This window comes from Euprymna scolopes, chromosome 2, assembly GCF_053919585.1.
Source record: "Euprymna scolopes isolate OS-2025 chromosome 2, ASM5391958v1, whole genome shotgun sequence".
NCBI classification, from domain to species: domain Eukaryota; kingdom Metazoa; phylum Mollusca; class Cephalopoda; order Sepiida; family Sepiolidae; genus Euprymna; species Euprymna scolopes.
This window is the reverse complement of record NC_136483.1, coordinates 120,641,863-120,664,277: the sequence shown is the minus strand read 5'-3', so window position 1 is coordinate 120,664,277 and position 22,415 is coordinate 120,641,863. Positions and strand designations below refer to the sequence as shown.

The 22,415-nt window shown below is 30.2% G+C and overlaps 1 protein-coding gene across 13 annotated transcripts in view; it reads right to left on the bottom strand.

The window, feature by feature from the left end:
- The window catches only part of LOC145295484 (serine/threonine-protein kinase B-raf-like), a 235,035-nt gene that overhangs the window by 53,909 nt on the left and 158,711 nt on the right, over positions 1–22,415 (bottom strand). For 7 of the 13 annotated variants that reach the window (XM_080141478.1, XM_080141476.1, XM_080141475.1 and 4 more), the window contains exons 4-8: positions 17,488–17,597; positions 16,572–16,680; positions 10,814–10,989; positions 8,819–8,963; positions 6,412–6,466 (exon numbers count right to left, since the gene is read on the bottom strand). In XM_080141478.1, coding sequence (XP_079997604.1) covers positions 6,412–6,466; positions 8,819–8,963; positions 10,814–10,989; positions 16,572–16,680; positions 17,488–17,597 — 595 coding nt within the window. Of the gene's footprint in view, positions 1–2,966; positions 3,111–6,411; positions 6,467–8,818; positions 8,964–10,813; positions 10,990–16,571; positions 16,681–17,487; positions 17,598–22,415 lie in introns of all 13 variants that reach the window. The other 6 variants (XM_080141469.1, XM_080141470.1, XM_080141471.1 and 3 more) reach the window with 1 other exon arrangement.

The following is a 22,415-nucleotide window of genomic DNA, read 5'->3' as shown; positions in this document are numbered from 1 at the left end:
AAAAACAAAAAAAAACAAAAAAAACAACAAAAAAAAACTGTAAAGGCTATTTTAGTGTTCAATATAAAACTAAAAAGCAAAACAAAGAATAAAAATGTTATTTTGAGATTAATAATAAAAAAGGCAAAGCGAGATGGACTTAAAAAAAAACAAACAAAAAAAACCCCTAAAATGTGTGCTTGTGTGTAAAAGGTAAACTTAAACAAATAATAAAATTTTTATACTCAAAAACAATATTCACTTCAATAAAATTATAAGTGATTCTTGATTAATAGTGCTTATTCTTTCTCAAAAACCAGAAACTGAACAACAGAAGTTACAAAATTCTGCCTGAAGAACTAACAATTATTTGAAATGGTGAGTTTGAGTTGCAGAAGTTGCAGTTGGTTTTTTTTTTTTGGAACATTAAAATTAGGAATCAGTAATTTTTGTAAGAATTGAAAGAGTTGTCAATTTTTGCAGGAATCAGAACCAATTTTTATTCATTAATATTTTTTTTTTATAACTTTAATTCTGTTTTTTTAATCTAGATGGGGAGTCAGAGTCTGGAATTGGCAAATTTCTCAAGAGTCAGGTTTTTTACAACACACTACTAGAAATGAGAATAATACATTTTCCAGCTAAATAATGGATCAGATTTTTTTTTTTAAACAGATTCCTCACGTATAGATTTTAGAAAAATCCATTTATTAATAAAACTAACTTAATGAAATGAATAGAATTAGTCAATAGATTTCTTAATATTTTTTAAATATTTCTCAATATACTGTTATATAGAATGATATTCCCTCAACCTGAGCAGCACTAAGTAATCCTTCTTATTTTATTTACTTCTACTCTATGAGGTTTGACAAGTATTGGTTTGATGAAAGTGTTTCTGTGGAACAAACTGGATTCAAATTTGACACACCCAAGTTTTCAGTCTGTTTCATTAATCACTTAGCAACTGTCTTGGTTATGAAGACTCAAGATTTTTATTTTAGATATTAAAACTGGACTATTTTCCTTTAGAAAATCAATAAGTATTGAAAAATAGAAAAACTTCTAATTGCTTTGCTTCAAATCTGTCATAAATAGGAAACAATGTTGGTTTAGACAAGTCAGTTCATACCGTAATTATACTGTAAAAAATTATGGTGAACATTCCTGCTAAATATGTCATTATTTTTACTTAGTTGCTGAACCTACCTGGTGTAGTCAAGGTTAATTTTACATATCAAAAAGTATCTACTTGATCAAATTTTGTAATTCTTGGATATATTGTTATTTTCAAGATGACAATTATGTAAGTGATAATATTTTTGCTTCAAAGTACATATTTACAAAATTACCACTTTAGTCTAACTGTAAACAAGCATCAAAAGTTTGTCAGCTTAAAAGCTGATTTCATTTTGGGAAAATCTGACAAATTAACTTTACAGATATTGATATGTCATAAATATATATGTGTGTGGATTTTTTTCTCAATAAGTTTTTGTTTTTACATAAACACTGTATGAGTAGATAATTATATTTTATTAATTTTAGTGTTTACTTAAAAAAAAAAAACGTTTTGATATAAATCAAAATCCGACTTTGGTCAGAATTGAATGAAGAACTGTGCTCAACCTATAACACCATTCTTTTTACCTTTTTCATTATTATTTTTTACATTTTATAATATTCAATTTTTAGGGTGGGAGTCGGAGGATATATTCTATGTTGATAGGGTGAAAGGGGATATAAATAAAGTGACATTTATACTGAAATAATTGATTAATTTTTTTAACATCTTAATGTACAGTAGAACCCCGAGATACGGCATTAAAAATTAATAACAAAATACAGTACAATATATAATACACAGATATATAATCAAATAACATTATAAAATTATAAATAACACCGTAAGGCGGGGCAAATACCGTAATCAGAGGCTGAAAAAACATTGTATTCCACATCGTAATCTGGAGAAAAAAAAAAAAAAAAAAAACGTATCCTAGGGCCACCATATCCTGGGGTTCTACTGTACATAAGTTTTCCTGGAAATGATTGGACTCTTAAGTTCTGAACTCCATATTACCATTTTTTTCTAATTTATTTTAGTTTTATAATTTTCAAATTTTAAGTCAACTCAAGTCGTAATTTACTTCTTCTGAAGTAAAAGTGTGAATGCAGATCCTACTACATTATTAACCTCCTTCTTCCCCTTTGATCAACATGAAATATACTTATCCAAGTAGTCTGGATTAGGCAATTTCAGAATATATTTGATTATGGGAGTCTAAGAATTCAAAGAGTTTTTGAACAAATAAACAAACAAATATACAGACAGACAGCAACTATAATCTTTATACATATGTAAACTTATTTCTATCATGTTTTTATATAAGAACACGATAAATAAAAGTATACAATCAGTACCTCCTGTCTCTTCCTATATAAGACATAGGGACCACATTAGGATACTAAATTTCTAAATGGATCTATATTTAACATAAATGATCCTTAAAAGTGGAAATTTGACAGAATTTAAGTGAGTCAGATTAATGTAGATGCTGAGTAATGATTCACAAATATGCTGTTACTATTAAAATATCTTTTCTGACAACATTTTAAGTAAGAGAACAAAAGATTAAACTAAGAAGGCCTCTAGAGCATTTCTGAAACCATCAATTTTGACAAGGGGGGCCTTCTTAATCCTCCTAGTCGGAGGTAGGTAGTGCCATTTCGGTTTCCAATTGTTTTCTCAGCTGAAGTGCTTGTGAGATACATGGTTCCAAAATGTACTAACTCCACATAGAAAACCAAGAGACGATTCAACTGTCAGATGTCCGAGAGTTGTCTTCCACGAGAACAAAAGGGTTAGCAGAAAAACACAAAAGAAATGGTTAGGGGTGAAACTGCGATGAGAGGTGGGCGCACAGCAAACCACATCACCCAGGGAGTAGGAAAGAAAAAAAAATGCATGCAGTAATCGTGTATACCTCTGGACACACAGGAAGAGAACAACGGAGAGAGTTTACAGAAAGGCGTGATACTGTCACTAGCATGGCGTTTATCTTTATAGTGTAGGGTATGTCGGCTGCCAATGCCACTTCTGTGGTAGGCACCCCTGTATGCAGCAACATCTGAAATACACAGAAACAATGCCAGCGACAACAACGAAAACAACAAGAATACGGAAGGAGAGAGGGAGAGCTGGTCACAGTTTTCAAGAGACTTTTTTCTTTTTTTTTTACATTGCTCAAATCCAAACAGAATAATCTAAACCTTCTCAAAATAGACAGCCTTGATTTTAAACTCACCTTCAAATCCATACATTTGTTTCATCACTATAAGAACTTAACTCTAAAAAATTAAATTTTGTCCCAAGTCAATAACTTCAGTTGCCTTAAAAAAACAAACAAACAAAAAATTTTTTTTACTATATAGATCTTTTTAATGGCTTTGAAGTGTTTTGGAGTATAGTCTCTTGAAATCATTGAATCATTCCAAGTGTGTCATTCTTATGAATCCAACCTAGGACAGGCACTTCATCTAGTACAAGAGATCTGATAAAAAAAATCTTTTTCTTTCACTACCAATAAGTAAAATGATAGGGCAGACCAAACTTTTGAGTCTTGTTAAGGGTGATTAATCATACCCCCCTCCCCAATGTTGCAACGTTTTACTCTCTGGCCTTATGTAGAAGCGAGGAAGAGTCATTCAACCCTGTGATAGATCATTGGGTGTATACAGTTATAAGTTTGCAAGTCTTAGAATATAAATTTGAATTCTAACAAAGAGTTGAGTTCAAAATAATGTTTCCCAAATGTGACACACAGCACCTGAAGAAGGCAGGAGTCCAAAATGTGATAACAATGAAGATGGGTATGATCAGAAATAACATTGAAAATTCCTCATCCTAAAAATGCAGACAATTAGAACAGTAAACTCTTCAAACTGTAATTTGAATGTCCCAATTTAGTAGACATATAATACAATTTTGAAGAGTTTGAATGCCTAGGAGACACCACCATCAAGTGCCTTCCGTCTCCATGTATAGGGGTGTATCATAATACCCTGACTTGACAATAGTTTGCATCAAAAGTAGACCCTGACCAAATATTCAAGATAACATAGTATTCAAATAAGATCAATTTCACAAAACTATTTCATTGGTTCATATGAAGAACGTGGGCATCATTTTCTCCTAGTCATCCTGCCACAAGTTATGATACTAAGCTGGATACTAGACCAGACTAGATGAATTTTAGTTTTGGAATCTGACAAAACCAAACAAATGTCACAAAAAAATAAATAAATAAATAAACAATATATTTAAGTGGTCCATTTGGGAAACAAAACTTCTTCTTCACTGCTTAACTCAAGGTTTGAAAAGCAAGGAAGATCCACTAATAAACTCTTGGATATTTGTGCAATTCAAAGAAATCAAATGTTAGTCTCAGAAAGGTGCAATTGGTTTCTGAGAGCTATTAAAAAATAAATTAACTAAAAAAAACTGCATATTATTTAAGTGAAAACATTTTTAAATATGTCAACTCAATTTGTAAATCCCACCAATATTTAGAAATGAGACATTCTCATTATAACTACATTTAAATAAAACTACAAAATATGTATATAAAATAGCTAATACTAACTAGAATTTTAATTCATACTTAAGAATACTGAGTTATTTGAATATTTACTAAAAGCTTATTTTCTTTAATCTCTATTGAATCCCAAGTTAAAGAAATACAAAAACTAATTTACATGTATTTGTGTCTCTAATTGCAACAATAATCCAAGACAGCCTGTCGCCAGTGACAATTATGGCAGGCACAATTGAAACTAAAACGAAAACTTTTATATCTTTAAATATATTAGCATACAAATATTTAAATATATTAGCATACAAATATTTAAATATATTAGCATACAAGATTGTTGCAACACTTAAAAAAACAAATACAAATACTTATAAAAAGATATTTATTGTTTGTTGCAATGAATAAGTAGAGAATGACACTGGAGTGAAGTGTGAAATAAGAATTAACTAAAAACTTTCAAATTATTTAATCCACTGCTTTTTTACTGACAAATCCAAATTCGAACCAATTAACATGTCATTTTTTGACATGCACACATCCTCAACTACCATTCCTATTTAAGGATGTTGTCCAAGCATTCAATGTAGCCATAAATCATTTACAGTTTCCAGTTGTGTATCGTTTATTTAGCAAATGAATGTATTTCTATGTAGATATACAAGTGGTATCTGTGTCAATAGCTTGATACTATTCTTCTGGCCAAGCATGTACTATCTCGATCAGTCAGCAGGATGCACTATCCTTTTTACCTCAACCTCAGTGTGATCATTAAGGTCAGCCTAGAGGAGTATATTTAACACTAAAGCCTTGGCAGATTTTTTTTTTCCATAGATAAATGTCTTGATTTTGCAGAATAAGAAAGAATGTGACAATCTATACATAAATAATATTAGGTGCAAAAGCAAAAACAATTATCCTAATCTCTGATACAAGATAATTGGGAAGGCATTTATTTGCTTTTTTTTTTTTGTTAAGTAGATATAAATATGTTTGATGTAGATCATGAAAATCAGACTTTTAAATAAAAAATAATTTAACTCAAATACCTAAGCTCTTAATTTTTTTATTTAAACAATTCCATTCAGATATATCAGTTTCTTTAGGATATTTTTGTGTCAATGGTAGCAAATTAAACTTGATGAAAAGAAAATAAGAGAGCTTAAGTCTTAAGATTTCTATGAGGGCATTCACCTGGTGGTAGACAGAGATATCTCACCAGGAAAACGGAGAAAGAAAACTTTTACGTGTCCAATCTCTATATGCTCTGTCCATCAGTTTGTCATGTTTAATGTTGAAGTGCCATTTCTATGGATAAACATGCAGATTGAATAAATGCAGCTAAGGAATGGATCCATTTTGATTTTGTCATGATTGTAAACATTCTACTTAGTTTTGATTAAACTTGTGTATATGAGAATGAGGTACAGAAACTGCTGATTAAATATGGAATGGTTTAAAATATTTGGGGGGGGATTGAGAGAGATTTCATTTGAATGAAATTCAAAATAAGTAAATGGGAAGAAAGAAAAGGTACTTTCCTCCTCTGTCTACATTATGACTTGATAAGAATTCAATTAATAATGATCATGGGATACAAATACACCAAGTCCTTCTTATATGTTAACAGAATCTAAGACAAACAGCCATCTAAGTTTAACTTACATTCAGAGGAATTTATAAAGAAAAAATTTTATAGATCAAAAATATCTGAATTATTGAAGATATGTAATTTCTGTAAACTTGAAAAACAAAACCAGCAGAGCAAATGAGCTAAAAGAAAAAAAAAAAATGTACAGATGTGCAAAAATAAATTATATATTGACAAGAGAGTACATACTTGAATGGTCTCCAGGATAGTCCAGGTTTCGTCTCTCCCCAACTTGATCGGAACTCTAAACAAGAAAATGAAAAAAAAAAAAAAAACATGAAGTATAGTTCAAACTAGCAGTACCACCCAGCATTGCCCCAAACTAAGAAATCCTGTGTACTTCTACTCCCAACCATAGTCCCCTATATTAACATTTATATTATTATTACAGAGGAAGTTAAGAATACAGCTAGTAAAAAAACTTCTAAACTTTATAACCATTCTGACCATATTCAAAGGTTCATAAAGAATGCAATATCAAAATAATGCCTCTGCAACCCAAAGAATATGACAGAACCCAATAATGCTATGATGTCAAAGTAAAATTTCAACAAAAAGTACTTGTATGCGATTCATAACAATTTTCAGCTTCAGAGATGCTATACTTGCTTCATCATTTGCAACATCATACACTTTCGACTAGTTGATAATGTTTAGAAATACATTGATACTTATTGATGATAACCATGATAAAAATAACCAAAATAATTATTGTGGCCCTAAGAAAGGGGCCATAAAGACTCGAATAACGGGTTTAGATAGAAAATAATATATTGTACAAGAAAGTGAATAGAAAAAAGGTTGCTAGCATTTTTCGACTGTTAGACAGTCTATACTCTTGTGTTGGGTTGCGATAATTCCCCATTAGTATTAAACTGGTGGGAGGGGCATGATGATTAGAAGAGTATAATGATACCAAGTAAATAGGTAACTCCCCATAACACTCCCTTCCCTCCTAAACCATTACTCTGCAAAGGTACTTTTCCTTTTTAGATCAACCGTTAAAGGATCAATGAATTTCCTTTTTCTTTCTCGATGGGCAGCGTTCTGAAATTGCTTGGGGTGGTTTGATGTCAAAAGTGCCATATCATCTTTATGGCCTCTGCTTCATGAGGTTCATAGTTTGGATTATCCAACAGATACTTTCTTATCTGATTAAGACGCCTTTTTTGCGCGAATTCATGACCCTGAATGATGTACACCATATTACCGATTCTTTTGTCTATTGTGCCTAGTTCTCAGAAAAGTGAGTTGTTTTGATAAGTTTTGTAAAATATTTTCTTCAACGAAGCCAACAGTACATTTCTTTTTTTCTTGAAAACTAGTTGCATATTCTCTTTGAATTTGAATCTGACTTACATTTTATGCATTTTTCCAGACCGTCTGAGAAAACTTCAGGAAAACTTTCTTTTAATTCTGACTTAAGATTTTCCTTCTCTGTTGTTGGAGTTTCCATTTCTTGATAAGAAGTATTTCTAGGCAAATCCCACAAATTGAATTGTTGCATCCAATCTATCTCAAAAAAGATTTCCTGTATTTCTTAACAGACACTCTTAATTTCTTTGTTGTGCCATTAAATGTGACATTAATAATTTACCTTCCAAATGTATTTTCGATCCAGTCACCGTTCTGGCTATTTCGACTTTAGCATGATAGGTTTATTTAATCTTTTCCATGTATACAAATTAATGATTCATAAGTCTGATCCTGAATCTAACTGCAACTTCAAGTTTATATTAAATATTTTCACCAGCACATATTCACATATATTTTTTTCTTTTTGTTTGTTCTAGTGTGTTATATCCAACTTTTTATTTTGTCCTTTACTCTTCAAAATGGAGCTTTTATGTCGAATTCTGTCATAATTCAGGCATGTTTTGTGCAGTATGGACAGTCTTTACCCCAATGCAAAGCTTCACACTAATAACATAAACTTGGTAACATGACTTACTTTGATTTTCAGTTTGTGCGGGAGAAATAATATCTTTTCTTTTTATTTTCTCTGGAGAATAGGGTCTTGACTTTTCATGCATCTTCCTTCAATCTTTTTAAATCCTTTTAAACATTAATCGCCCATTGGCAGTCATCTGACAACTTTTGTAATGTCAGGTTTGATTCAATTTCTAATTTAATTAAAACTCTGCATTAAATTTCAAAGTCTTTTGTACAATTCTTGTACAAATATCAGACCTTTGAAATGGTCACCATTCAGTTTAGCTAGTTTAAAATTGTTGCAGTATTTGTTGACTATTGATGCGAATGTTAAATAGTTCTCATCATCTTTCTTGGTTAAATAAATTCAGACATTTTATGAAATAACATTTTCAGGCTGAATAGTTCTGTGAAGAGTTTTACGGTTTCAGAAAATATTAAGGTCATACATTTTTTTTGCAGTAAAATCTAATCCACAAATTTATTGTGTTCTGTGGATCTCAATTTCTGAAGCAATAAACAGACTTTTTTGGAGTACACTAGGAGTGAATGGGTAAGCCCCCGTAACAATACGAGAAATTTTTTTTCTTCATAGTGTTGAAATTATAACAAAAAATCAAATTCTTTTTAAACTTAATTTTCTAAAATATGTTTTTTTACTTACATTGACTAGATTACAGCAGACATTTGGAGCTGACGTAGAACGTTCTCTCTGACAGATGGGAGGTGCATGTTTACGAGTAGGACGTTGATAAGGCGGAAACTGATTAGGAAATGCAGGTAGTGTCTGAGAAATTTCTGGAAACGGTCTGGAAAAATAAAGACAGAAAATGAGACTTGGTATAGAAAAGAGCTGTCTCCATTTTTTTAATTCTACAATCAGTTTGTTAGAGATTTAATTGCAAAAACAAAATAAAATAAAATAAAAACATCCTAAATAATATTCTCCAATTTTTAAAGTTCTGAGAAAAAGTAAATACAAATAATGCAACAAATTGGAAAAAAATGTTTCCAACAGGAAAGAAAAAATCTTTTTGCCTGGATAGTACATGTATTTGCTTGAATAATGGATATAAAATTAAGAACTAAATAACATTAAACAATCTCAATTTGGGTAAAAAAAAAAAGAAGCTTTTGAGAAATTTCTTTCATGGACCTTCCAAAAAGAATATGTTCAATCAATAAAATAGAGAAAACCCCCCAAGGTTTTAGGCTAATTTGTGAGGAGACACTATTGATAAAACATTATGAATAAAAAAAAAATGTGATAAAAAAGAAATTTAAAAAATTATTACATAATAAACAATGGAATGTTTTTTTATGAAAATTGTTCTAGACAAGGCATGAAGCCACTTGATGCAAGAAGTAAAAAAAAAAAAAAATAAATAAATAAAATAAAACTATTTCAAGGTGAAAAACTAAACAACTTCAAATGGACAGATTCTAACACAGAAAATAATAATTATTCCCTACTTATCAGAAACACTGGTTGTGGAATGGACAAAATATGGGAAAACAAGAGTCACAAGCCTGCCAAAAGTAAATCAAAGGTAAACTTTCCAATCTCTTTAAAATCAAAGAAAAAAATCTTAGAGATATGGATAAGATAAGCAGTGTCAACAAATTTAAAACAATTGTCAGTGTATGCAGATGAACAATTAGACCAACATTAATCCACAAAATGGCTTCAGAAATTTTAGAATTGTCCTTCACTTTTAATGTAAACATTCTACAGGGTGGAATAATAAAATTTTCGCCCTAGGAAAGATGACATGATTCCATTTCCATTTGATAAAAACCGGTTTTCTGTTTTTGCTGCAGACCATCTACTAGTTGACCAGTTATGTACAAATCCCAAGAGCAATAGGAGCTGTCTATCATGTCTGAAAGTGATACAGCCCACAAGAGACCCAGGCTTGGTTTCAGAAGGAGTGCTATGACTTTGTACTCTTCTCACTGGCCCCCATCCTCTCCTGAACAGGCAGGACTACGTTCTTTGGTCATACATCAAAAACATCACCAACATGACCTCCCACAATACCAAAGCTAGCTCAATTGCTGCCATCTACCAAGTATTCGCAGAGCTCTCGCCAGCGCTTGTGGAAAAGGCATGCTCCCAGTTCTGGACTTGTATCGAGGAAATGATTGAGGCTGAAGGCGGTTACATTAAACAGATATCAGCTCTATTACATAATCAAGTTACTTAAATCGATTTTTTCAATAAAAGTTTTAAAATAAAGCTGTAGTGTTGTTTTCTTTAGGGCGACAAATTTATCTTTCCACCCTATATTTCAGATGTTTTGAAATTTCTTAGTTATATTTGTACAAAGTCTCTTCACAAAACTTCTTTACTGGGAAGTCATTATTTCATTAATATTTGTATGAATTCTTTGCCATTATCATTTACCCAAATCTATTTTTGTTGAATTAATGTAGATTCTTATCAAATCTGTTGAATTCGATGGGGTTTGTGATTGCAAGTCACCTGCATTAATTTTTGGCCAATATTTTTTTCTTCAGATTTAATTATTAGACATATTTTTCTATTAATTACGATATAGGAAAGAGATTTCTTAATAATTTATTTTAAATTTTAGATTATTTAAAGTCTGCAAAAACTATTGCAATTAAAGAGAAGAGCTTTATTTCTTGTGCTTACTGCTTGAATATTGTATATGCGCTGTTATAATCATCATCTCCAGCAAGACAATAGTGGATTATCCGATGTATACATCGCTGATGGACACGCAAACCACACGTCGCACAGCGATAACCGTGGAATAACAGCTTTCTGCACAAATCACAGAAAACGATTGTAAAGAATGTCTTTCTCACCTGAAAAATAAAGATATGTATTTAGATTAGCAAGGTTGAACCAATTTCAACAAAGAAATAGAATCAGGAGTTCTTCTCCAGAATTCTCCCGATATTAAAAAACAGAAATAAAGAAAAATTTGTATGATAAACGTAATCGTGATGAAACAAAAAGATCATATTCCAAAAATTATATAAATTGATCGAGTAGTTTTATATTTAAATTAAAAAATCAAGTTTCATAGAGTAATCTAAGAGCAGCCGTCTTGTTTGTCATTTTTTTTTTAAAAACTAGAAAAGAAAAAATTCAAACTTGCAAGATTTATGTTGTAATGCTTACAAATTCCTATTAATCACTTAAAAATGATTTTCTTCATAAAAATAAAACTACTTGATTAATTCACATAATTTAAAAAAATTTTATTTTTCATCACAGATATGTAAATCAAATTTTTCATAATTTTCATTTTTTGATATAGGGAGAATTTTAGACAAGATCCAAATCATGTTGAAGAACTCCAAGGCCAAGTTTTTTTCTTTACACTAGCAATACATATGAAAAAACTGAAATTGCTTAAAATATTTCCATAATGGCATACTTAGAAAGAGCTTGAGGAGTTAAGAAAGAATCTTTTTAAATCCAATTAAAAATAAAGTTATGGCTATTTTTGTGCTACACACGTTTGGATATTTTTCCCTCTTTCAGAGCATATGTATTTTGTCACATTTTTTACACTACTTTTTCAGTAAAAATGCTATATCTTTGTTAAAACACAAGATAAGCAATAAAATTTGTCATATAAATATTTTTGTGCAAAGAATCAGAATATGCCACTGAAAATTTCAAGAGTTTATTAGTTTCCAAATAATCTACAACAAATGCACATAAATATGCAGTAATTCCTTAAAAATGCTATGTATCCATTAAAAAAGAAGTTAGAGAACTCAAAGTTGAATTGTAATGCATTTTATGTACAAGAAACTGAAATCTAAATCTAGAACTGTTTAAAAATGAATATATTGCAATATTTCTTTGGTATTAATGTAGATTAACACTGTCTATTATCCCCCCCCCCCTCCATCAGATTCTTTCTCTAAAATATTATTCTACCTTTTTAGGCAATTATGTGTGAAAAACTTTAGTGAAAGATAAACAAAAATTATTTCAGAATTTGATGTAAAATGATTCATTTTGGGCAATTCTAGCATTTCAAGACAGTAAACCATTTTTCCTATGGAAGATAAATCCTGTTTTTTTTTTTTTTTTTTTTTTTTTTTAAGGACGATTATGTGTAGTTTTAAGAGGGTTTTTGTGTAATTGTGTAAGGTGGGGAGGCTTGCCACTTGGGCTAGAGCTAAGGGAAATTATGTGTGAACATCCTGATGACTTGACAGAAACAGAACAAAAACAAATTTAGAATTTAGAATGGGAATTAGGTTCACATAAATTTAACATAAAGTAATTCACGATGTTGAGGCCATCCTAATGTTTTAGGACAGTTACTCAATTTTTTTATGGGAGACAAATCATGCACTTTTCTTTAAGGAAGGACTTCTTTTTTTTTTTTTTTTTTTTCTAATTATATGTAGCGTAGAGGAATTTTGCTTGGTGAGGAGCTTGCCACTCAGATTTAGCATTATTGTTAAGGCTAAAGATAATTGTAGGAGAGGGCTTAGAGGTAGGATTAAAGGAATTTTTTTTAAGAGGGCGTTTGACACTCATATTTACAATTAGTGGTTCATAATTATTGACTTTTTAAAATGTTATGGCTTAAATTTTGAACATCAAATGTTATGGCTTAAATTTTGAACATCAAATTACTTTTAAATATGCAAACTTAGTTAAATGTGGGTGTGAAACTTTATAAGAATTAAGACAAATAGACAAAAATAAAGTTTATTTAAAAGAAGTGACATCACTAACAGGAAATTTTGGAAAAGTATCAAGTATTTTTTGCCCACCTATTTAAATATATATATAAAAAAAATTGTTAAAGCTGAAAAATTGTTCACAAATTTTGAATGAATTTCATTTTCAATTGCATTTCATGTCCTTTTTTCTACCAAGTGACACATTTTGTTTTTAAACTTTCCAGTTTAAAACGCGTTTTATTTTTTAATTTCACTAAAAACTGAGCACTCCTACAAATATATATTTTTTTTGCATTTTTTTTATAATCTGGTAGATTATTGTCTATTCCATAATAATCTGCTGAAAAAATTGTAAGAAAGATGAAAATAAAAAAATATGGAGTGGAGGGTACTTTTCGTACATGTGAACCAAAAATATCATTTCACATTTTTAGTTGTTCAAAGCAAAACACTGATTAAGTCACTGTCAAGAACTAATTCAATGGATAACAGTGCACACAAGTTTTATATTTAGAAAGCTTATTTTGTCATCTTTTCAATCATATAAATATTTTTAAAAATTTGACCAGAAATATTGAGAAATTACAAGTTAATAATTATATATTCTGATAATCGAATAGTTTTGATTTAAACTAATTATATTCTGATAAAATAGCTCTAACATGTAAAAACATTTTTTGTATTCATATTTTCAATTATTTTTTTTTTTTAAATCATTCTGGAATAAAAATCAACAAAAAAAAAAACAAACAAAAAAAAAACGTCTGTTTACAGCCGTGATACTGCTACTGACTAATACTGCAAAATAGCTTTCCATCGAAAGTCAATAGAAACGATTTTTTTTTCTGGGTATCATTTTAAATTGCTAACTACCACAAGAGAAAACAATATACAATCATGCTTTCAATGGATAAAAACAGTAAAAAGATTGTTTTATTTACTAGTGGGTGTTCAAAGAAATTTTTTTCAAAATTTTTAATACTCGTCATGTTAAAATCTTTTTTTTAACACAATATAAAAACGAGTGGTCAAAAGTATTTTGGAAACCCCAAACTCTTAAAAGTAACATATCTTCTAGTTAGTTTCTAAATTTTATGACAAAATACTTAATACAAACATGATACAAGCATTTAAAAATCAGGGATGCAGGGCTCTTTACAAAGCCTTACTGAAAACAGTTTTATGATGTTCACATTTTTATTGGTTTATTTGCTTAAAACTCTTAAAATATATAATGTACATAATTATTTATTAATTCATTTGAAAATATATTCATTTTCAAACAAAACGGTGGTATTTTGAGGACTTAAGATGCTTTGGTTTTTAAAATATGACTGTTTTAGCAGAACCCCCTTGAAATCTGTGATTATCCAAAGCCTTTAATCATCTGTGTGTATTGCTATTTACACAAAACTGACTAGTTAGTCTTATGTAAAGAAAAAATTTGGGCTTTGAGTTCTTCAACTAACATGATGGTCACCAAAACTGTGAAACAAATCCTTGTCAAAAAACCTCTGCATATTCTGAATTGCTAAATGCAAGTTCTAGAAAGATATAGAAGTGAAAGAGAAAGGATGGGCAAATAAAAATATTATGAGACAATAATAATTCCAACTGATGAATGGCATGTCTATTTACAATTGAAAAAATATATTGGCCTTTATATATGTTGTACCAGTATATTGGCCTTCATATATGTTGTACCAATATTTGGTTTGAATTATTTTGAACTGTGTTAAATTTTTGTTGAACATTGTTGAGTTATAAATTAAGTGGTCTAGGAATGATCTAAGATGGGAAGTAATTGGTTCAAAGGTTAAATCTGACATTCATGAGAATAACGCAAGCAGAGGATGGAAACATAAAACATGCGAGTCAAACAAGTTTTCTCCACTTCCTGGTTACAAATGAATGAGGGTAAACCTATTTTACAGACATGGCAATATAAATTAACTTGTCCTCTATTCATACCTAGACAATGTTTAAAGGTGTAATAAAAACCTAAGAAACATTAATTTATAATCTTTTGCATGCGTTAATTGTAACTAATGATGACACAGCCAGACAAACGACCCCGCTCCCCTAAAAAAAAAAAAAAGAAAAACCGAATTCTGCACAAATTTTGCTTGGAGTAAGCTTCATGAAGCAGCCAAAGTCTTGACCTTTTTGTTTTTTAGAGCCAAAGTTGTATCAATTTAAAAGGTAGATTGCATCTAAAAGAAAAAAAAAAAACAAATGTCTTCAATGAATTAAAATCTTATTGCTTCAAACTTGTATTACCCTCCTTCAAATTTCTACATAGACATTTTTGTCTTTCTCCCTATTTTCACTTCAGCAATTCCATCTGGTTTGCTAGTTTCTTAAAAAGATTAACCAATATTTTTCTCAGAAATCTATTAGCTTTTTTTCATGTAGAAACTTGTTTTAAATTTCTCTTTTAAGTCTTAAAAGCAAAAATAAGGAAAAAATATGTTACTGGCACGTAAATCCTTTCTTTTTCTTTTCTCCTTACATTTATCCTATGATAAAATTGGAAAGGGAAATTACATAACACCATGGTTTACAACTACATCCACAAAACCAAGTCACATGACCAAATCAAAATTAAAAAGAAACTTAATGTTCATTAACCAATCAAAATGTTTCCTGTGTGATTTATAAAAACAAAACTAGAGTTAGCAATCTGTTCCTTTGATAAAAGGAACAGATTGCAAACCCAAAGTTCTGGACAATTAGAAATGAACAATACAAGAGACACATTCTCTCAGATAGATATAGCGCCATTGCAATCGTTAGACAAACATGCAACCTATATTGACTATGCAACTTTACAGCTTTAAAATAATGCACCCACATGTTGAAACTGCACAGCAATGAACAACATGAATCTTTACAGTTTAACAGGTTGAAAAATGTGTCAATCGCGATTCTATTATTGTGTTACCCTTTTACTGGGTTTTCATTCTTTCTAAATTCTCACTATAAACACAATGAAAAAAAGAAAAAATAGGTGCTTGTTAAGATAGAGTCGACAGATTGATTTTTTTAAAGATGTTGTTTTAAGCGAAAAACAGTTTAATTGCAATGTCAAAAATAGTAATATATATAAAAAAATTACGAAAATTCATTGAATAGAAAATTATTTATAAAAAGTAATTTTTATGGAAAATTGGAGGAAATTGCATTTTCCCTAAATGCGAACACCTTGAAGATTGCAAATACAAGCGAATACTTTTCTTCATTTTTGTCACTTTAATGGCAACCAACATTTTAACCTTATAGCGATAGACTTTTTTTTAAATTAAAAATAGCAGTTGTTCTACTTGATGAATTTTCGTTCAGCATGACAATAAAATAAGTACTGTTGTTTTTACTTAAAACAACATATTTAAAAAAAATCGATTGTCACAAGCACCAAAAAATATTTACATCTAATAAAAAGGAAAATAAATTTAATTCTGTTATTTTATTCCTCTTTCACTAATAATCTGTGCTTTTAACTTACATGACACATAAACTTTTACCACTACTACTATCACATGATCTTGTTAGACCAGAGCTTTTGTTATCAGTATTTCTTAGCTCTCCTCTCCACCCATTAACTCACAAAAAGTCAAAATAATAAAGTCTTGAAGTCACCTTTTTCTTATACATGATCCTTTTATTTGTGTAAGAACAAATTTAACAGACCAACTCTTTTCAAAAGTAAAGGATAACGTTAACATACTTACATAGTTGTGGTAAATGGGCGTGTCAGTGGGAAGGTGCTGGCTAATGAACTCGACTGAAAGCTCCTCAGCAAGGAGCATAGAGAGATCAATATCCCAGGGAATCAACTTCCTGTGAAGAAAGGCAAAAATCAGTTTAAAAATATAGAAATAAAATAAAAATAACAATATAAACAAATTATTTCATAAAAACTGGATTGTATTGGCGAAGATAATGTGAGTTTTAAGTATGGAATAAAAATCTGACGAATGTTTGAAAAAAATAAATAAAATAAGAAAATAAAAAAGTGATGAAGGAAAATTTTGAAAGACCAACTATGGTATGGTAGTTGTGGCCATGTAGAACTATCAGTCTCCTTATAAAATTTATCATGAAAAGTAAGAGAATTGCTTGGAGGAATATGGTTACTGTAATGAAATTAAAGTTTCTTTGGGCTCTTCCAATACCGAAAAGCCAGAACACAAGTTCATAGGGTAAATTTTTGTCAAACACCGTAAATCACAAACAGCTTTTCATTGACTAACTCATTATACAAAGTGTACAAAAAAAATAAAAAAGGCTCTAAAAAAATTTCCCTGTGTTTTTTTATCATGGCAAACCACGGTCAACTTGCCAATTAATGCATGTGGTGTCCTTTAAAAACAAAAACCAAATTATTTTCACTATATTTAACAAAAATATGTTGTCATGTCACATGCTCTAAAAAAAAACAAAAAAACTTATTTTCCATTAGACACAACATTTACCCCTCTCCTCCCAGAATTTTTTCTACCTTCAATTATAAACAGAAAAATAAAGAATTAGGATTTTTTTTCAATTGTCTGTCTCTGCTATCTGCATGAAAAAGAAAAGAAATGTATATATAAAAAACAAAGGAGAAAAATTAAAAGAAAAAAAAAAAAGAAAAATCAAACAAACCTAGGAAGAGGCTTTTGTTGAAACACCAGGCACTTTTCAGGTTCAAAGTCACGTAGCTTCATAGCTTTAGCAAGACTTCCCTTCAGGGTAACACCGGGCTTCACTGGCACCTAAATGAAATATAAAGTAAAATAAATTTGTTTCTTTATATCCTAGTTTACACAGAATGAAACAATATTAGAATTAAGAAATTACCTGACTTATATTAGTGATGTATAAATAGAGTGAGATGATATGTTTACAACAGAAAATTAAGTCTGCGCTTATTTGCGATACATCCAAGCATGTCGGCAAGAAACTTTGTTCATTAATGCTCAACTTTGAATAGTATTTTCATCATTATATGTGCAGATTCAATATCAAACATTTTAAGATTTACTTTTATTAAATACAGGATGTTTGGGATAAAGCTGAAGTATTTAATAGTGGTAAAGCACAAGGGATAGTTGCTGCTGTGTAATATTAGTCAAATTCCTCATGGAAATCACAATGGCCAACTACTCACCCTAAGGCCCAAGAGAACTACATTATGAAAGCCAAGAAACTTCTCAACAAGGTTAAACATCCAGTTAAGTAGGAGATGCTCAGATTCTTCTCTGGACTAATTGCGCAATGTGCAGAAGATGCATCTAGTCTACAGTCCACATGAAGTCCTACAAATCATTAAGACCAAGTTCCCTTAAACAGTGATAATGTTTAAGCATGTTTTTTTGTGAAAACCATGTCATGCCAGCCCACATTTTTTGAAAAAGGATTCAAAACTTAATCCAAATGTCAAACGTTGACTAGAAGTGATTGTGAGAAGGTCATATATACGATAACAGGAGTTAGCTCTGTGCCACATGTTTGAGAGAATCCAGAAATGGCTGTTTGATACTTTCCATGACTTCCCCAGTCCCAATATCTGTCATTTGATTAGGAGAATTCTGAATTCAAGTTAATATCCTTAAACTCTTCCCAATCATCAACATCTGTCCAAATTAATAACTTTTTCTTTATTTTCAGTATTCTACTCAGTTGCATATTTACTGAAATATTTACTGGATTTAATAATCAATTATGCAATTTTTAAATCATCTTTTTTGAGCACTTTAAATTGAATCAGCATATTTTCTTGTTTTTAGGATACTGTTCTTATTAGAGGTACAATCACTTTTGTGTTTTGGAGGTTTTACCCTTCCTTGTGATACAGTGAATTTTCTGGAAAACCAAACTGATGTGCCATTTTAATTCTTGAGATTTTAACTCAAGATTGTCATTTTCTTTTTCATTAACATTTTTATCATGCCTGCTATATCTTGGATCTATGTAGTTGAGAGCTTTTAAAATTTGATTAAAATTCGGTTGGATTAGTTTTTCTAGAATTAATCTACATAAATGTAAACATAAAATGTACATTTAATGTGTAAATTTATGTATAAATGTGTAATTTTATGTGTAAATAAATGTACACATAAAATTAATCTACATAAATGTACACTACCATGTTAAACAAAAACTTGTCACCTTCATGTTTTATGGGCCAATGTTTTGAAGATTTTGTATCACTACTGACATTTTACCAAAGTGCACAAGTTTTCTCTACAGATTAACTCAAAATAAAAGCTGGTTTGCTACTGTGTTAAGATTGTCTTGAATGATTCGAAATGAAATGTCACCATCAAAAGCAAATGGTAGAATATCCATCAAAATTCCAGAAATTCTGTTATCCTTTCTAAATATCAGTTGGAATAAGGAGAAAACAATGTATATTATGAAGAGTATTTTTAGCAGTGATACAGCATGCAATAATAATGCAAAGATTACAATCGGTTTCTGCCATTGTTTCAGTCACTATTCTTCCAAGAATTTGTTTTATCTTTTATATAATCCATTCAACCATTGTGCATCTCTGCTGCAATTGTCTGCACAGTGATAATTCTTTTTTCACAAAGTACCTTAAATGCCTCATTTGAGAACTCCATTATCACAGAATTTTTCCAGGAACCCAAAGTGTTGAAGACTTTTTCTATTATTCCCTATTTTACAAGCAACATAATCTTATAACTTGATCAATTATTATTAAATGGAACACATCACTTCAAACCCACTGCTACATTCACAAATATTAGCCGTTGTGGACATTTGCATTATATTTAGCAAATTTGGCAGTTCTGTAATTATTTCCAGCTTGTAACTCTAAATCATCATGTGCAGAAGATTAGCTTCAAAAGATTTCTTTGTGGAGAATGAGAAAACTGATGATGCAATTTAAACAACATTCATTCAACATTCAGCATTCAAAGGATTACATGATAATGCTAATCTGATAAACACATTTTTCTGGAATGATTCAAGAACCAGTTGATATTTGGTGGAAGGGCATAATGTCCAGATTGTGTTGCATGTTCTTATCTGCCTTGTATTGTTATTAAAATTCAATTTCATACCGATTCTTTCTCTTTGAATGATAACTATTATATCTTTATCTATAATATCCATGTTGATTATTACCAATTAAAGCTGGGATTGAAGCTTACTGTAAAGAAAGAGACATTATGCCATTTCCAACCATAGACACATTTTTGTGCCTACATTTTATCTTCTTCATAATAACAAATCCGATTTGAAAACGTATTTGCTAGTACCGCAATCCTAAATGCCACAATTTACTGATTCAGTAACGAAAGACTAGAGTTTGATTGGAACAGCATTACATGACACTATGTATGCTTTGTTCCCTCAGGTTTCTGATAAAAAGTCCCCAGTTTTTTTAATGTTATTTAAATGAATAAATATGAAAGTTTTTTTCATTTATTCTAACTATAGTAACATTATAAACGGTTTATGCTTATTTAATTTTGTGTAGTATATTTTCATTCCTCATAATACATGTCTTTCACAGACTACTTCCTCTTTTGGAGGGGTGGGCATAGTATAGTATATGTTCGTTCCTCACGATATCATCCTCTCAGGATTACCTTTGCTATTTTTGTGAGGAGTAGTGTACTATCTATTTTGTTGTCAAGATATGCTCCTAGGCATTAACTCCTACTACTTTTTTTTGCGTGCGTGTGTGTGTGTGGTGGTGGGGTCATTCATGATTACATCATTCTATCAGCCAACAAAAAAATATGCAACTGGAGGTAGTATATATTAGCAAGGAACCCTAACAAGTTTATTAATTTATTTTCCAGATAAAAAATACATAGGGAGGGAAAATGCAGCTGGAAAATCTATGTTAAAAAATAGTCTGAATCGTAATCAGCTGCCACTCAAATCTCCACACGGCTGAAGCTCTGTTAAGCACAGAGTTTACATGAACACACAGAAGACCAAGATGATCAACAACAGAACTAGTAGTGTGATCAAGTCTGCATCCTCTATCAGTGTTCTCATCTATTCTACTTGTGGATGATAATGGATTAGATTGTATACGCGTACAAAAACTTAACACCGAAAGAGTCAGTATAGCCATCATTGGTCGCAAAAAAACAGAAACAAGCATACAACAAAATACAAACATATTTGCTCATTCATTTACATTTATTGTGGCAATGCACATGGAAAAATTGACACTACTTAAAATATCTCAATAATGGCATATATGGCATTGATGATCCAAAAAAGAATCTTTTTAAATTGTTCAAATCTGACTAAAAATAGTTGACTATTTTTGTGCCTCAAATGGTTGAATGTTTATTTTCTTTAAGACCCTATGTGTTTTGTCATATTTTTTACACTACTTTTTCACTAAAAATGTTATATCTTTGTTAAAACATGAGCTTAACCAATAAAATGTGTTATATAAATGTAATTTTATGCAAGCAATCAAAATATGCCACTGAAAATCTCTAGAGATTAATGTTTTCCAAGTAATTTCTTTTATATTATTGTACCTATTTACAATGTCTCCCTACGGGACAGAGTTAGACACCAGGGTCGTTTTTTAACATGGAGATTTTACTTTTTTTTTCTGGCAACTGCATGAAAAACTTGGAAGAGATAAAAGCAAAAGGCATTTTTAGAATTTAGAATGAGGGATCAGTTTCGTATATAAATTTAATATAAAATAATCTCCCATTTCTAGGTCATTCTAATGTTTTAGGGCAATTAATCTCTTTTTAGTTTTTTTCTATGGGAGATAAATCCTGAACATTTTTGTGGGGAGTGTTTCTGCTTTGTTTGTCTGTTTAGAGGATTATGTATGGTTTTAAGAGAGGGGTTTTATTGAGGGAGCTCACCACTCAAAGTTAGTGAAGTTAAGTTTTTTGTAGGGGATTTTCCTCTCATACCTCATGGCATACATAGAAAGAGTTTGATGGTTCAAAATAGAAAAAAATTATGTTTTAGCTTTTTTTTTCAGGGGAAGATTGTCCCTCAGACTTAGGGTTAGTTGTATGGTCAAGGGAAGACATTTTAAAAATATTTGAGAAATTGTAAATTAAACAAGTGAACACCAGACTGGTTGGAATTGCTTTTATCGTATATCCTGATAATCGAATAGCTCTAATTAAACTAATTATATTCTGATAACAAAATAGCCCAACCTAAACATGTAAGAACATTTTTATATTCATATTTTCAATTAAAAAAAAAATTGTTCTGGAATAAAAATCAACAAAAAAACCGTCTGTTGTTTATAGTCATGATATTGCTGCTGCTGCTACTACTACAAACAGTTTTCTATCCAAACTCAAATAGAAACGCTTTTTTTCTAGGTATGGTATTTTTATATTGTTAGCTCCCACAAAAGAAAACATACAATTATACTTTTAATGGATAAAAACAGTAAAAAGATTGATTTACTCAACAGTCGGTGTCAAAAGAAAATTTATTTCTAAATTTTCAAGACTTGTCTATTTTTAACACAAAAAAACAAAAACAAGAAAAAAAAAAAACAAAAAAAAACGAGTGGTCAAAAGTATTTTGGTCACCACAAACTATTA